At 35.3% G+C, this 16994-nt stretch overlaps 1 protein-coding gene across 1 annotated transcript in view; it reads left to right on the plus strand.

Annotated features, from left to right (window-relative positions):
• The window catches only part of st8sia4 (ST8 alpha-N-acetyl-neuraminide alpha-2,8-sialyltransferase 4), a 63371-nt gene that overhangs the window by 20023 nt on the left and 26354 nt on the right, over window positions 1-16994 (plus strand). The window contains exon 3 of the mRNA XM_088911922.1: window positions 16299-16556. Coding sequence (XP_088768048.1) covers window positions 16299-16556 — 258 coding nt within the window. The remainder of the gene's footprint in view (window positions 1-16298; window positions 16557-16994) is intronic.

Raw genomic sequence — 16994 nt, forward strand, 5'->3', positions numbered from 1 at the left:
ATTTGCATAGGGATGAAAGAAAACCATATTCAGGATATTTAAACATATTGAAATACACAACATATTAAACAAATATATTATGTTTAGCATATTGAACAAAACATTTTCAATATGTTAATATTTTTGGATGCTTCTGCACAAGGAACATAAAATGAGTGAATTCTTTGGTTATTGCAACATATGGCAAACAACTGAATTTTTAATACAGTATTGTAAACCATCATATAACATCACATCAATGTACCCTTTCCTAGCAAAAGTAATTACTACCAGCAGGTACTGCCCAACACTAGCAGCAGGTACTGTCCGTCAGATGAAGCTATCCAAGATGACTGAACTTCACACACCATTAGGTACCAACTGAAGAGCAGAGCAGTAAAAAGCAATGACACTCATCACAGCAAGTGCACCAGTAATGAAGACTGAAATGACTGCAGACATTTTGCTAATGTTACGTTTAGTGTTGACAGCACAATTCAACAAGGGATACAACAAAGTTGCCAAAAAATGTGTCAGCCAATGTAAGTTGCTAACAGGAGTTGGTTGCCTAATTGTATAGCATTTCTGATGTTAATGGAATTGTAACATTGCAGTCTGTAGTTTGAATGTCATGCAGAGCAAAATTATATATGCCCTGTAGAAGGAAGGGCCCTGAGAGGTTTTCATTCAGTTACTTGCCATTTCACAAGCAAAAGAATGTCGATTCTGGCTAATGGTTCATTATCCATCCGTATTCCAACTTCATGTAGTACAGGGTCGGGGAAAGGCAAGAACCAGGCTCAGGGCATGACATCAGTCCGTCACAGAGCACACACACAGACACTATTACGCACACTCACACCAGGCCCAGTTTAATCTCTTAATCTGCCAGCATGCCTTTGGACTGTGGGAGGAAACCGGAGCACCTGGCAAAAACCCATTCGTACACGGGAAGAACGTACAATCTCCATGCAGTTATCATCCCGGCTCCAGAACTGAGCCCGGGGCCCTAGTGCTGCCGGGCAGCAGTGCTAATCACTGTGTTCATCATTTTCAGAGCAAAATCCCCAACACCGACTCCAACATTATGGGATCCATGGGAGTTTTTTTACATAGAGTTGAGTTTGCTTAAATTGAGTTTTGTATAATCCAAGGAGAGTGGGGAATAGAACAAGACTTCGCTACACTATTTAAGATTATATTAAATAGTGTAATATTTTAAATAAACAGAACTATTAATGTGTCTGTCACCTCCTAAACAAATCGCCACAAAAAATCCAGATCCATGTACGTTGTTTGTATGAAGTTACCAAAAGCATTTAATTTGTCGTGCCATGGGAAGTCTTACTTGTATTCGGATCTCTCTAACTCAAGTTTTTCTTGAGCTGTGTAAATTAACATGTAATTTGTACACAATTGCAAGTGCATTTAAATTTTACATTGCCTATTCCGGTATAATGCCCTGTTTGAAGAGTGTAGAGTGGGTTAATCAATAAGTAAATTAAATAATCAAAACTTCCAAATTGTGAAGATTTTGCCTAGAATATATCTGAGCAGTTGGTACCTGAGTTTTTTGGCAAAAAAAAGTCATAACTGGATTAAACATTTATTAATAATAAAAGTGCCACATTAAACAGCACACAACATAAACATACAACAAGTAAGTTACAATATCTACAAACAAAGCGTCTTGAAGGCCTAAGTCCTGACTGACAGGCCCAAAAATAGAGATAAACCTACCTTCTGGACCAAACAGAATATAACCAAGAGTCAAATGTGTCCCTATAGACCCAGATGCTGCAAAATGAATGGGAACCTATCTCACTATTCTAAAAATGCATCCAATAATCAGAAGAGGCCATTTTTAACCTAGGGATTCTCCATACAGAAAATCAAAGTTTCCCAAAAACATCAGAATGGCAAACTGTCTTAAGTTTGAAATGCATAACTCAAATCTGGTCTTAAAGGCTGATCGGTACAAGGACCTCCTGCCTGGCACTGTAGTACAATGCGGTAAACACCGCAGTTTCTTTCTTGCTTTGAAACTCCCTGAGAAAATCAAAAATGAATTACTTTTTGGTATGGAAAGTTATCTCAAATAAGCTCAGAGCCAAACCTTAACATAATCCACATAAGAAGGTGTAAATGGACAATCAAAGTGTTTTCTGTTCTTATCCTATAATTTCTTGTCTTTCAGATGTGATTTTAATGCAGTAAGACATCACTTAATGATAATTTATATGCAACTGAATAACTGTTTAGCATTAATTTATGCAATACAAAATAAAGTGCTACCCATGAGTCTCCTGTGTACAGTATATTAAATCCCTTGGGTTGTCTAGACTGAGTGTGGTAATGGCTTCATGATTCACATTACTGAGCAAGTTGTCCCTTAGTTGATTTATCATAATTTAGCAGAAACAAATATAACTACTGTAGATATATCAACAGAATGACTGGGTGGCAATAATTACTCGTGGTTTAGAAGTTCTTCAGTATTATATTTATTACCTGCTCTCACATATTTTAATATTTACAGCTTTTATTTCCGTCTCACATGTCTTTTATTTCTATATCATAGAGTTTGTTAAATGGGTGCATAACCTCCAGCATGAAACGGAAACTGTTAAATGTATTATATTTTTCCGAGAACAAGTTGTGGTTATTCTACTCAGTTACAAACTATATTCATGCCATGCACACTTGTGATATTCTGGCAGACTATGGCAAGTAAGTTACCTGTGAGAAAATAAAGAAGATAACTTAATAGGTAATAGAAAGCTTTCTGGTTCTTATATTGTAGCTTTCGTATTGTGCTACAGGAAAACTACCAACTCTAAGTAGAAAGTAACGTACTGCAAGGAGGTGGGTATGTGACTCATTTCTGTCACTGTAAATTCCCTCAACCTAGTATAGACTTAGAAAAATAAACCGAGGGTGAATTTATCTATTTTTAGATCACCACTCATTTTATGCTTTGAGACAGTCCTCCCTGAAAATGGCTGCTCACTAAATATGATTTACGTATTTAAAGCCTTAACATTTAGGCCTTAAAGAATCTATTTCTTGCTTATTCAGAACTATTTGAAACTCTTAAGTAATTACAATCCTGTCTTCTGCTCCCTAAGTCAGGCGAATATAAATTGTCTTAGGCTCTATGATTGTGCATATATAGAAGTTCTTAGTTTAGATCAGTGGTTGGCAGCCTGGAGTATGCCTGGAGTTAACTAGCGCACTTGTTTTTACTGATTTACGTGCTGTTGATTCTACACTTTTGACAAATTAAACAATTCTCTGAGTGTTCAGCTCTGAGGGAGGGACAAAGAACTGACTTCATGTATGAAAATACCTGTTTACAGAGATATTTTGCTCCAAATGCTAAAAAAGTTCCTAAATCACAAATTTTAACAAACAGTAGTTTAAAATCTGTATATTTTCCTCACAAAGTCATTGACATCTGAAACTTCATGTCTCAAAAAATAAATAGGAGTTTAAATTAGCTTGACTAATTGAAACTGGATCCTCTCCAGTTTGCCTATCGCACAAACCGCTCCACAGAGGATGCAATCTCTATAGCTTTACACACCACACTAACCCACCTGGATAAAAGGAACACCTATACAAGAATGCTGTTCATTGACTTTAGCTCAGCATTTAAGACCATCATACCCATAAACCTTTCTACCAAACTCCGGGCTCTAGGTTTAGATATAACCCTCTGCAGCTGGATCCTAGACTTCCTCGCCAGCAGACCCCAGACTGTCAGGATTGGCAACCTCACCTCCAACACACTCACCCTTAACACCAGTGCCCCTCAAGGCTGTGTGCTCAGCCCACTGCTTTACTCCCTGTTCACCCACGACTGTACTGCGAAGTTCAGCACAAACACCATCATCAAGTATGCTGACGATACCAGTCGTGGGCCTGATCACTGACAATGATGAGACTGCCTACAGGGAGGAGATAAAACAACTTGCAGACTGGTGCCAAACCAACAACCTATGTCTCAACATCAGCAAAACCAAAGAGCTGATTGTTGACTTCAGAATTCAAGGAAAAGTTCACTCCCCCATCTACATAGAAGGGTCTGCGGTGGAGATGGTGAATAACTTCAAATTCCTAGGTGTTCACATCTCTAAGGACCTTACATGGACACTGAACACCTCCAGTCTCATCAAGAAGGCACAACAGCGGCTGTACTTCCTGAGAAGGCTGAAGAAAATACACCTACATCCACAGATCCTCACCAACTTCTACAGATGTACGGTGGAGAGCATACTGACCAGCTGCATCACAGTCTGGTACGGCAACTGCACCGCATCCGACCGTAAGGCACTACAGCGGGTAGTCAAAACTGCCCAACACATCATCGGCAGTGCCTTACCATCCATCCAGGAAATCTACAACACCAGGAGTCTGAAAAAAGCCACCAAAATTATGTCTGACCCCACTCACCCTGGTCATAACTTGTTTGTTCCCCTACCATCTGGCAGAAGGTTCCGGTCACTCCAGTCACACACAACTAGACTCCAAAATAGCTTCTTCCCCAGAGCTATCAAGTTGGTGACGCCCCCACTCCCTCCCACCATATTATGATCTCTCCTAACGTCTTCCTGTACCCACAATGACGGTACTCCCACACCACTACACACACATGTAAGCCAAAATTGTACTGTCCCCTCGATAGCCCAGTAAAACTGTACCGGTCGTAATAATATTTAATATTTATTAATTAATTATACTATTTTTAACCATACTATTTTTGCACTGTTCCAAGAATTACCTTGCACTCTTTTTGTCCTGTTATATTTTCTCTGTTTGCGGAATTTTGCACAGTTTTGATTACTTGATTACATGTTATTTATGTTATGTTATTACATGTTACTGTTATTGCTATTGTGTTACTGTCTATTGTCTTATCTTCTGTCCTATTTATATAATGCACTAATGAGAGTGACTAATGAGAAACACTTTTCATTATACTATGCACCTGTGTAAGTTTAATGACAAAGTTGAATTGAATGAAAAATGAAAATGAATGAATATTGAACTTCAAACTAACTTAGGTGCATTTCAAAGTCCTCAACACCCATCCACTGAACACTGAAAAAGCCTTGTTGTTGATATCAAAGCTGTCTTGTTTAATCAGAAAAGAAAACATCAGGCAAATCCTGAAATCTGACAGAAAATTCTTGATGCCAGTTCTCGCATGTAAAGATGCAGCCATCTAGAATGCCCGTCAAATCTCGTGTTAAAGCAATGCAGTTTTGGTCGCAATCAGCCTTTCACTGCTCAAAACAGATTGATAGGTGGCACTTGTGTTGCGTTGGATATTATTTATTAAATGAAGCTGCCATTTCAGTGTTTTTCTTAGTCTAATAATCATGATTTGAAAATATAACATATTTATAAACGTAAAGTAATATTATTAATGGTGTAAAATTGGAACAAAATATTGGAAAATCAGAATGGCATTACAAAATATCTAGTGAAAATATTTTACTATGAATTCATGCAATATAAATTATCAGTATAGTTAGCAATGCACGTCACATCTCAAATGTGTATTTTTTGGATGTTTCTATTGTACTATATGTACATTCTGGTATTAATAAAATTAATCAGTTTTTGTGTATATTATGAACTTCAATAAAATAATTATATATACAAAGTATATATTTTTAGTTTAACACATTTTCTGCATTTCATTCAGATTTTTAAAGCTGTCCTTCAAATGATTGTCAACCCTATTATTAAAAAGAAAATCCCCAAACGTAAGAATTGTTTGTTCCAAAAAATGAGATCTCCTGGATATGATATATTCTAATAAGGCAGACCTCTAGTTTTTTTGCTCTAATTTTTAGTTTGGATGTGTGGAAAAATGTTTGGATAGATAGTGTATGGTCTAACAATGTTACATAAAATATTCAAGACAAATTATGCCATGAATATATACAAATGTGTATTTAATACAAAACCAAGAGCATTAAAAATATTTTTCCTACCCTTCACTCAAAATGTTGATAGAGGCATCTTTATCATGTAAAATGACCTTGGCATCATTTTAACAGAACGTTCAGTGACATGAAGCAGCTTTATTACATTTTTAAACAAGCAGGTTTATGAATACAAGATTTCAAGACAGTTTTGTCAACAAGTACTACTTGTTAACTCTTCACACATGTTGGAATGTTTCTGCGGTGAAATGTCTGCTACACTGCCTATACATATTAACTCATACAGTAGATCGCATTAAATTAGTTACTTTAGTGTCTAGTGAGCAGGAAGGGTCACTTCATGTCGCAATTCTCGCAAACTCTCACTCTCGCCTGTGGCGTGACCAGGGGTTTGCAACAACATGGCAGCTTAGAGTACTTTCACAAAGTTCACAATTTTGTGTTTAATTCAAAATTTGTCCAAAAATTCTATGGCATCTGTAGGAGTTTTGTGAATTTACTGGGACAATTTATTAATTGTAACAGTAAATTACGTGGTGCTTCTTTTGGCTATTAGGAATCAATTGTCCGTATAATCAGTGATACACACACACAGGTTCAAATACATAAAATACATTTATTAATACATCAAATTGTGCATATAAAAACATTTAACAGTCTGCCTGGATACAAATGGGAGATCTTATTGTGAGGGTTACCAAGATACAGAATATATCACAATCACAAAAAGATACAAAAAAATAAATATGCATTTAGTATACCATTCGGCTACACTATCTCGTTAATAAGTCTCATTAATACAGATTCTACATTAGATATTCATAAGTACATACATTACTTATACGATCTAAATTGATATCAACCTGTGTTGAGATAACAATAGAATTCTTGAGATCAGTAATGTTAGAATATTGGATTTAGACTCATCCAATATGGCATTAAGTGTATCTCCCGGCACGGACAGCGAAGGAACAGCTGACAGGCTCTGTCAAAGTGGTATACAATCCTTGGTCTCCTGGCTCATTGCCAAACCACACCTGGTGCAGCTCAGAGTTGTGGGAAGAAGCAGAGGGAGTTCCTCTGTCAGCTTCGTGCTGGACAGTTGTTACTTTCCAGGGACCTGCTAGTTAGCCTCACATTGAACTAGTGAATCTGCGCACAGAGGTGACTACACGGTCAGAGCAAGTCATTCTTTGGGGGGAAGAAACTTGGTTTGCTTTCGGCGTAGCAGCTACCTCTGAATAAAAGAATTTAGATGTTGACAAAAGTCCAACCGTATTGCTCCGTAGATCAGGCGGATACAACGGTGATTGACCTAGGGCAGAATTCCGTCTTTATGAAGGGCTCTCTCTGGGTTGGCACTTGGGAAAATGTTACATGTTCCGACACTCAGACTACATCACTGGCAGTTACGTGATTGTCAGACAATCAAGTTACTTAGATGAGTCTGAAGGAGTGTGAAGGTGCACGGGGGAGCAATCTCGGAGCTCTGTGCAATGTCTTTTCTCTAGAGGACAATACGGTTGGTGATTGGTCAAGAGGTTGCCGGGCAGTTGGGGTTTCCACGCCCTGTAGGTTCCTGATTGGTTGGTCAGTTTGAGGAATGATTAACCATGACATCTGACTCTAGGACCATAATCCAGATGTGCTTAGAGTCTCACTGGACAAGCAGGCACCAAGAGTGGGCACCTATCATGATAGTTGGTTGCATCTCGATCCTGGGAACTGTTCCATATCAGGAACACAAACATAATTAAGTCAGTGCAACAACATGAATGGCTTCTCCGTGGCTTGGACCACAGAGATGAGAGAGAGAGGGGCCTCACCAGGAAAAGCACAGCAACACTTAATTCTGTCTTATTAATAAGCATTGCTGCTACACATCAATAAATTTATTTTGTTACTGAGATTTAAGTGACTATAGCAACATATCCTCTATTCTTAATTTTCCAAACAGGTTAGTTTGAACTGTTCCTGACTTTATGGTTCAGAGCTCGACTCACAGACCAATCAGGCATCTGCTGAGAAGAATGTCGTCATCTTTCTTCAATGATTTGGTTAATGTTGAGGCAGTTCTCAGAAGAGCTTTGCAGAGAATAAGAAAGCAAAGAGATAGCCAAACCCTTTACAGTTCCATTTTTTTTTATTTAAAAGTTGCCATTTCAGCAGACAGGGCAGAAAGGTTTATTATCCCTGCAGTTCAATGTAACAACATAAGCTCATATCCTCAGAACATTCAAGTGTTCAAACCAATTACTATTCTGATCAAATGGTGTTTCAGTTTATTATTACTACATTTATTATTAATATTAATTTAATATTCAGTATACTGTGATATAGGATAAATAATATGTATGCAATATTGAGATTTGTATAAATTATATTTTATTATTAGAGAAAGAATCTTTATTATCCTCATGGGGCAATGTAGTAAAGTACAACTTGTGCATTGGCCAGGAAAACGAACTAGGGCCTCCAGCATGGTAGGCAAGAATTCGACTACTGAACCACCAATGCATCACTCTGATTGGACAAGCTAAATTAAAATTACATTACACTGCAAAGAAACATTATATAATATAAATATACATTTACATTAAAATTACTTATTAAAAATACCAGTGTTATAAAAACACACGTATATAATATAATATACAATATAATACAATATAATATAAATCAAAAACATTTTGTTGTAATTATTAAGCTAACTGTTTTTCTATGCCAGAGTGCTTTCGTTGGGTAGCATATTGTAAAGAATTACAGAACAGTCGAGCATAGTTTCTGTCATTTTTTATTTCTTCTTGACTTATTAGACTTTTATTCCATCTAAAATCCCTTTGCATGCCAAAATTACATATGTGCTGTAGTTTTCTAATCCCTGTTTTAGGGAGAACCCCTGCTTCTTCATCATTATTAGTTGTGGACGTCTTGGCATTAAGGCTCATACACAATTAAATTTTCCAGGAAATAGACCTACTGACCTACTGATTTGCAGCATGTTTAATCATCTTCCAATAATCATCCATTAATTCACTGTGTACTAATAACTCTATAAGAAGCACATAGCACCTGCTCCGTGTAACTGACAGCCCTGCTGTTTTTTCTGAAAGTTATTGAAGGAATAGAGTAAATACAAATGACTTTAAAGGTAGAACTGGACAGGAAAAAATACTAGGCTCTATAGCCAATACAAGCGTCCTAATTGTTCAAGGTCTTTTAGAGCTGTTCATAATAGACTCCAAAACCAGGGGATTAGGAGAATGTTTCGCACAACTTGACAGGAGCATAACATTCAATAAACTTCCTGTCTGTATGACAGTGTAAAAAAGAGAGGTAGCAGAGGGGAATATAGATTGATAGATAATGCCAAAGTCCTCTTCTTAGCTTTTCTTAGATCAGACGAATTGATCTAAAGCGAATAAGTACTCTGACACTGTCTGTCATGTTCTTGTGGACTGAACAATGTGCAGAATTCAGATATAGCAGTATTTTGAATTACAATTTCCGAAACATCCATTTTTCTAATTTAGGATTCCAACCTTTTCTAAATACAAAATTGTAGTTAATATTCAGTTCAACTTCATAGTGATCTTCAGCTGTCCTCAAATTAAAAGAAATATAAACACACCTTTATCTAAAAATTAAAACATAGTAAATGAAATAAAGGTCTTTCATTTACACAAATTCCTAATTGTATGCCAGAGCCTAGTTATATAGGTCAAAAGGATGCACAAGCAGTTTAGTTATGTTGATAAAGAACAAAGCTTCTGAAAATTAACACCGGAAGTCTATCACTGATTGTTGATTACTTTGAAAAAAGGAAGTGTCTCTCAGACAGATTTCACACCTGAGGCTCTTTCAAAATAAGTCAGTAAATAATTCCTTGTATTTATATAGCACTTTTCCTACCACAGAATCTCAGTGCGTTCGAATTGTTGTTAGCGGCATAACATACAACACATAGAGCTTTCAGTTTTGCAACTGTCATGACAAGCAGGCACAGATGTTTTCTCTCCCTAATGAATAATAGGAAATATTTGCAACACAATAAAATCAGATATATTTCACAGGACAAAGACACGGTGTAATACAAACTGGTACTTACAAATATAAACAAGCTTTGTTTAGGTTGCTTTTTGTCTTTTTTTTTAATTTTTTGATCAAGAACGTGAACATGTTTTGAAAACAGAGTTAACAATCACCTCAGTTACTGGCTGACTGAAGTTAAGAAGCAAAAAAGACTGATATTCTATGTATTAGGTTCTAGAAAATGTTACAGAAGTGGGAAAATTCTTAATAACATTTTGCATTTGTTATTTTCATAGGTAAGGTGAGGGGCAATTGCAAACAGTTAAATAGCCTGTATAGTAAACTCTGTTTTTCTTTATTGTGACGCAAAAAAGACATTTTTGTTCTCGATAAAGCTTCAGATGCATTCTGTTCAATTTTTTTTCTCTTAACAGGTTTAGTTACTGGTGTGCTTATAAAAAAAAAACATTCTTAATCTTATTTGGATCTGTATTCCAAACGACACATGAATCCCCACTGCTTCCTTTAACAATTTAAACACATACAGTACATGTTTTGAAAATTGGATCCATATTTTTTATAAATGTGCTTGCAGGAGTAATCAACACACAAAAAATTGTTCATTCAGATAGCTACTTTAAAATGCCTTGAAGCTTTTTTTTTCAAACATTTCAAAATGTTTTAAGTAATGTTAAAAATGTTTAAGCAATGCTATCAAAATGACCTCACTTATCAGGATAATAGAGGCCGATTCAGAATGAAGAAATATTTGAAACTGTCACGCTAGTGCCACCGGTTTCCTGACCTTAACACTGCTTAAATGGTGTGGGGTACTCTTGAGAGGAGCTGTAAAAGGAACATTGCAGCAGATTTAAATAGTTAAATGGGTTGGAGCATATGTGTGTTCTTAATTCAGATGTTAAGTATTCTGTCTCGTGAAAGAGATTATGTGAAACACTGCAGCATTTGACATGATTGAATAGTTAACACAGATTGTTGTTAAACACATCTAGAATTAGCACATAATTTAATCATCAGTCTTCTTAAAAATTATGATAGACTCATAGCTGTCATTTGGAAAAGCTAAAACAGCAACAGAATGTATTATGTAGGAATCAACTGTATAGTCAAACTAATGCAACACATGTACACTGAGCTTTTTTTGGAGTATTAACTGCATGAAAGCCTCATTACTTATTTAACATTTACCATTAAGAATTAAAACAGATCTGTTGTTTATTTTGTGTTTATGCATTGTAGTTTTCTCACACTTCAGGTGATTTTTAAATTTCAAATATCCAAATTCAAAGAGCTTTATTGGTATGACTGATGAATTGTAGCATTTTTTTAAAATAAAAAATGGTTATGATCAGGCAGTTTCTTCAATGAGGGAAATACAGTTTTACACTATCAATTTGTGTTAAAAAATCGCCTTACTGGTTTTAATCTGTGTAGAGGGTTTTAATGTAAACAAGATGGAGAAAAACAACTATAGAACACTGTAAGGGGGGTTAAAAGGAATTTTGAATGCATTGTTTTCCTTATTAGAGGGAGGTTTGGATTAATGGAGTATACTCCTTGTACTACTAATACTGAACTGATGTGTTAAAAACAGTATAACACTGTTTATTTCTTGAGAATGTTAGTCCCTGTCAGAGGCGCATTCGAATTAACTCCTTGTCCGCTGCATTTTAACACAACAGAACGATAATACCCAATGTTAGGGAGAAGGGGGATATACAGTATCCTTACATTATGCCATTTCTTAAATTAGGATAAATAATGAAAGTTTTTTTATTTCATAGTTATAGTTCCCTCTTTAAAGTAGAAATTGAGTATGGCCGATGGCTATAATTTTATTTGCTATTCCTCTGTCATTACCTGGAGTAACGGTCATAGTCCTAAAGAGATAATACAAAGTTAACAGTTGGCTGTGTTTAGACTTTAGGTTATGTGCTCATAATTGTAAAGCAAAGGTAAAATTCACACTTAATTACATTTTAATATTACACTTAAAGCTGAAGTGTTTCTAAGGAACAATGGTACAGTGAAGTGAGCAAAAAACTAGTGAAGTTGTATCTGCAAGCTTAATGTGTTTTCAAGGAGTGCTATGTGTTGTACTACAGTCGGTGTCCACAGAACTACTAACATCTTCCTCCTCTAAATTCTTGCATAACAATTTTAAGACCCTTTTTCCATTTGGAAACTAGGCACACATTGGTTAGAAGAACTGCATCAAAAGCCCTCAATATGGAACTGCAAACCATTGTCATGTGTTCATTTACAAAATGGGAAATTAATGGAATAAAGAAGAAAATAATTATGGATGGTCCTTGGAGCACTATGCAAAAAGTCTTTATCTTATTACATTATCTTCAGACTTGTACCCTTATGATTTGTTTGATATATTGCTTGCAGATAGAAATATTTTTTTGTTTATTAGGTTAAAAATGACAAGCATTCTGTCTTTTTATTGTTCACTTTGGCTTGAGGAAGCTGAAATTATTTTGTTTTTCAATCTGTATAATGTCATGCCTCCCCAGAGGAAAAATGTCTAGTTTTACTTATCAGGTAGCTGATTGAGGGTATAATGCTAAATTCTTCTCTGATACATTTCGGAAACTACAAACAATAAGTGCTTTTAGTGGTTTCCTTTTTCTTTCTCTTTGATATTTGTCTGCTTCTTAAAAATGGTTCCAGGGACAACTACAATGTTTTCCTTTGTGAGCTATATATTATTAGAAGACTGCATTTGTAAAGAAATAGTGTACTGAAGTAATATTGCCAGATTTAATACTACACATCATACAAGTATAAATAGCCTGTACATGGGTTTTTTCTATATATTGTATATCTTTCACTGCATTTCTATGTGTTCAGCATATCCTGGGAATGATAGTTGTAAATAGTCTTATTTATATCTTGTAAATAGATTTTTTAATAGTTCCCACTTCACAGTATTGTAAAGTGATCTATAGGACTTCCAAGTGGTGCTGTAAATTTTTCTCTGAGACAAATGGGGCACTTACTACACCTGTGTGCACAGAAATAAACCCATCTGGCAGGAAGCATAGTATTTATGGCTGACCAGAGGAGTCCCATACATTAACTGCATTAAATATCTTCCCCAGATCTTAGGGTTCTCCAACCCTTGGCCTTTATCACACTATTTAATCAAGAGCTTAAGTGGATGTTCTACATTGTGTTTTGTAAAAGTCAATATAATAATGGACTCCTTTTTTGAGTAATATACTTGGATATAATTAGTTTATATACTCACTTTTATTTTAACAAAATAGTGTTGTTTAAATATAAATACATATACATATATACATAAACTTCTCATTCTATTGCATACGTTTTCAAACAATTAACAGTTTTATGGTATAGTAAAAGAGAAAAAAATGTTTAAAACATAATTGAAAATATTGTTACAAATAGAGGTTATGAAAATAAAGAATACCAGAAATAGGCCGAGTGGGTTACTCAATAAGTAAAATGATCAATCATAACCCATAAATTGTGAAAGATACTGTATGCCGAGAATTATACAAACCAGGGCAGTTTGTATAATTAGAGGCACCCGAGTAGGTGTAAAATCGTGAACTTTGTGAAGCTACTGTGTGGTCGCCATGTTGTCGCAGGCTGGTTACACCACAAGCGATGCAAGTTTTGATGTGAAAGCAGCCCTTTCTGCTCAGTAGACATACATTGCTGTAAGCAAATGAGAAACATGGTTTCCCAACAGTATTAATTATTATGTGTATGTTTTAGCTGGTTGGTAGGTTGCTCTTTTTTTGCAATTTTTAAAAGCATCTAAAAAGACATGTTGCCTTGAATGTGCTGGTTTCATGAAAATATGTACTATTAATAGTATAACTATTAAGAGTATTATGGTAGCAAAATGCACTTGGTCTTAAGCGTGTTTACAATGTAATGGGCACTTTTGTGTCATCAGAAGCTCTGTTGCCTCATTCTGAATCACAGACAATGGCATTATGGTGCTACTTATACATTTAAACTTCGTCCCTTTTGTGATGTAAAAATGCTTTGAAATGCTCTCATCATTGACAATTTATTATATCCCAGAAACATCAAAATAGCATTGCAGTTCACCTTTAAAGGCTGATCAGAACAAGGACCCCCCCAGTCTGTCACTGTCTCTTCTCCTCTCTCTGATCCTTTTCTCTCTTCTGTGAACTTCTCTCTGTATACCTGCCTGTTCCTCAACTGTTGATGACTCGGTGTTCAGTTAATTAAAAAAGGTAAATCAGTTCTTTTCTTGCTTCGCAGCTACTGAAAACTACAAATGTTGACATGAGTTAGATGTTTGACTGTAGTGCCTAGATTCTTGAGACACCTCAATAGGCACTTAAAATAACTGTAGCAATATTAATAATATTGATAATGCTATAATATGTGCTATACACCAGTGTTTCCCAGTTCTGGTCCTGGGGTATCTATCTCTTCTGCTCTTAATAAATTAAACCAATTGATATCAAACTGTTTCTGCACACGGGTGTTAGTCTCCCACATAAACTCCTTTATATGATTCATTTCAAACTAAGTTAGCAGGACTCTGTCTCAGCTTGGCTTAAAATTGTTATATTTGTGTCATTTTCTAAATCAACCCGTTGCGGTTAATGCTATTCATTTTTTCAAGCTTATTCTTTTTTTTCTGCAAAGGAAATAAGTGTAAGTGTGTAGTAATCTAGGATGTGTAGAATTTTGGGACAGCAATAAACATAAATCTGTAGAAACATTTCAAATAAAATTTAATCTAAAAAAGCCATGAACATCTAGAGTATATGGATCAAGTAAGATAGTAATGTAAGAGATAGATCATTCAAGACTAGCAACAGAAATTACAAAAAGTCAAGTGTGGGGATGAATCTCCCTGGATAATTATTTTTTTAATAATCTTTAGGTAGTTTGCAGGGCTGAATTACTGTAAAAACAATTGTAAAATGGAACTGCCACATCCACAGGGAAATTTACTTGATAACGTTATTAAAGGGAAAGAAAATCTGTAAATTTCCAAATCTGTTGGGGATTTGGAAGGATGTGATAAATCTCTAGATATGTAGTTTTTCCCATTCAGGCTGTGTGAAGAATCACTACAGGGAAACTTACCAAATGGAAAAACCACTGTGTGAGACTTATAGGGAATGTTGTTGAGACGGAACTGTCTTAAACAGAAAAATAATGTCTTCAAAGCAAAATAAGTCTCAGAGGATTGACCTAATTTGTTGTATTTCATTTGTAAGTGTTATTTATATACCACAAGAGTTAAGGGATATTGAGCCCTTTCTGTGTTGCAGTGATAAAGGGATCAGAACACACCTAATAGTTTCTTGTGAGGTAATCTTCATTGTTGTGTTTTTTTAATAGAAAATACCTTTTTACAGTTTTTAAGCACATTATTAACTTTAAAAAGAGGAAGTATAAAACGAAACAGATATTTCAGTGATGAGAAGATACCACAATGCTCAGTGATGCATTTCATGGTTCTGTTTTAAATGTGTTTATATGATTTGTTCTTGATGTTCTTGATGGATAATGATCTGTTTTAACCTGGTTGAAAATACATTTCTTCAAACCCTGGGAAATTACAGATAACATTAAATTTCTAAACTGTTGCATTCAAATAAAAATGGCAAAATAATGTTTCTGCAAAAATAAACACCACAGTATTGGTATGCTGTACATAAAGATTTTTTTTTGTATTTAAATGGTTCAGAGCTGTAGGAATAGATTAAAATGTTATTTTCTTGAAAAGAGCTCTGCAAGCAGTTACTTTGTCAAGACTTTGTTGTGGTTAAAAGGAACACCAATTAATGTATAGTCATTGTCACAAAATGCATGCAATAAACAAAGTAACTTGGATGTGACTGAGATTACTGACAGTCTCCTAAAAGAATGGGATGTTATACTAAAGCTGAAATTATTCTAATCCAATTAGTAATCTTTACATACATACTATATTGTTATTTTATTTGTCTTGCCTGAAGTAATACAGCATCTTGATGAACTCAATGAGGATAGATAATTCCTAGAAGGAAAGAGTCCCAGACATATTGAATGATCATTAGGAAACCAGAAAGTCTCCCTAGTTGTAGCTCACTGTGTTATTAATTTATCCTTAAATTTAGTTCAAGAGTTATTTTATTATGTAGCACTATGCATTTTATCTTGGTGACCTGGAAAATAATAACATTTCCAATAAGAGATAGTAGTTTTAAAAGTAGAGGTGTTGTAATGAAGTGTTGTTATTATCTTCAAATAAAAAGAAAATTGAAGGCAAATTTAATCCTTTCTTTTTCTTAACAGGAAAGACATTCTTCGATTCTTGGATGCAGAGAGGGATGTCTCAGTTGTGAAAAGCAGTTTTAAGCCAGGTGACGTCATTCACTATGTGCTAGACAGACGTCGAACACTCAATATTTCACACAATTTACACAGCTTGCTGCCGGAGGTGTCACCAATGAAAAACAGGAGGTTTAAAACTTGTGCCGTGGTTGGCAACTCAGGGATCCTTATTAACAGTGGATGTGGAAAGGAAATTGACAACCATGATTTTGTCATAAGGTAGGTCTTCAGAATGGAGGATTTTGTGAATTTTGGAGTTTGCTAATTGGTCTAATTTGCATAGTGGTGTGATTTAAATGAGCGTAGTGAGATAAAATCATAAATGCAACATTTTTCTTTGCCTTATTTTAATGTTTTGTTTTAGAGATTGTTGCAGAATGGAAAGTATAACTCATATTTTTTGTATCATAAATCAAGTCTGGGGCTCTCCTAAGAACAAAGGCACTTCCTCTATAAGGAGGTTGAAAGAAAAGTGGTTTTAGAAGGTGGGTCTCCCAAGTGCAGGAATTCGTCCCGTAAATGTCATGTAAATTACGTTATGTTATACTGTAGCTGACAGGCTATTCTTCTCTTTAGTTTTTGGTGATTTTTGATCATACTAACCTTCAGATGACAAATTGTGATAAATGCTTACCAGTCAAGGATCATCTGACATCT

Source organism: Atractosteus spatula, chromosome 3, assembly GCF_055471065.1.
Source record: "Atractosteus spatula isolate fAtrSpa1 chromosome 3, fAtrSpa1.hap1, whole genome shotgun sequence".
NCBI classification, from domain to species: Eukaryota; Metazoa; Chordata; class Actinopteri; order Semionotiformes; family Lepisosteidae; genus Atractosteus; species Atractosteus spatula.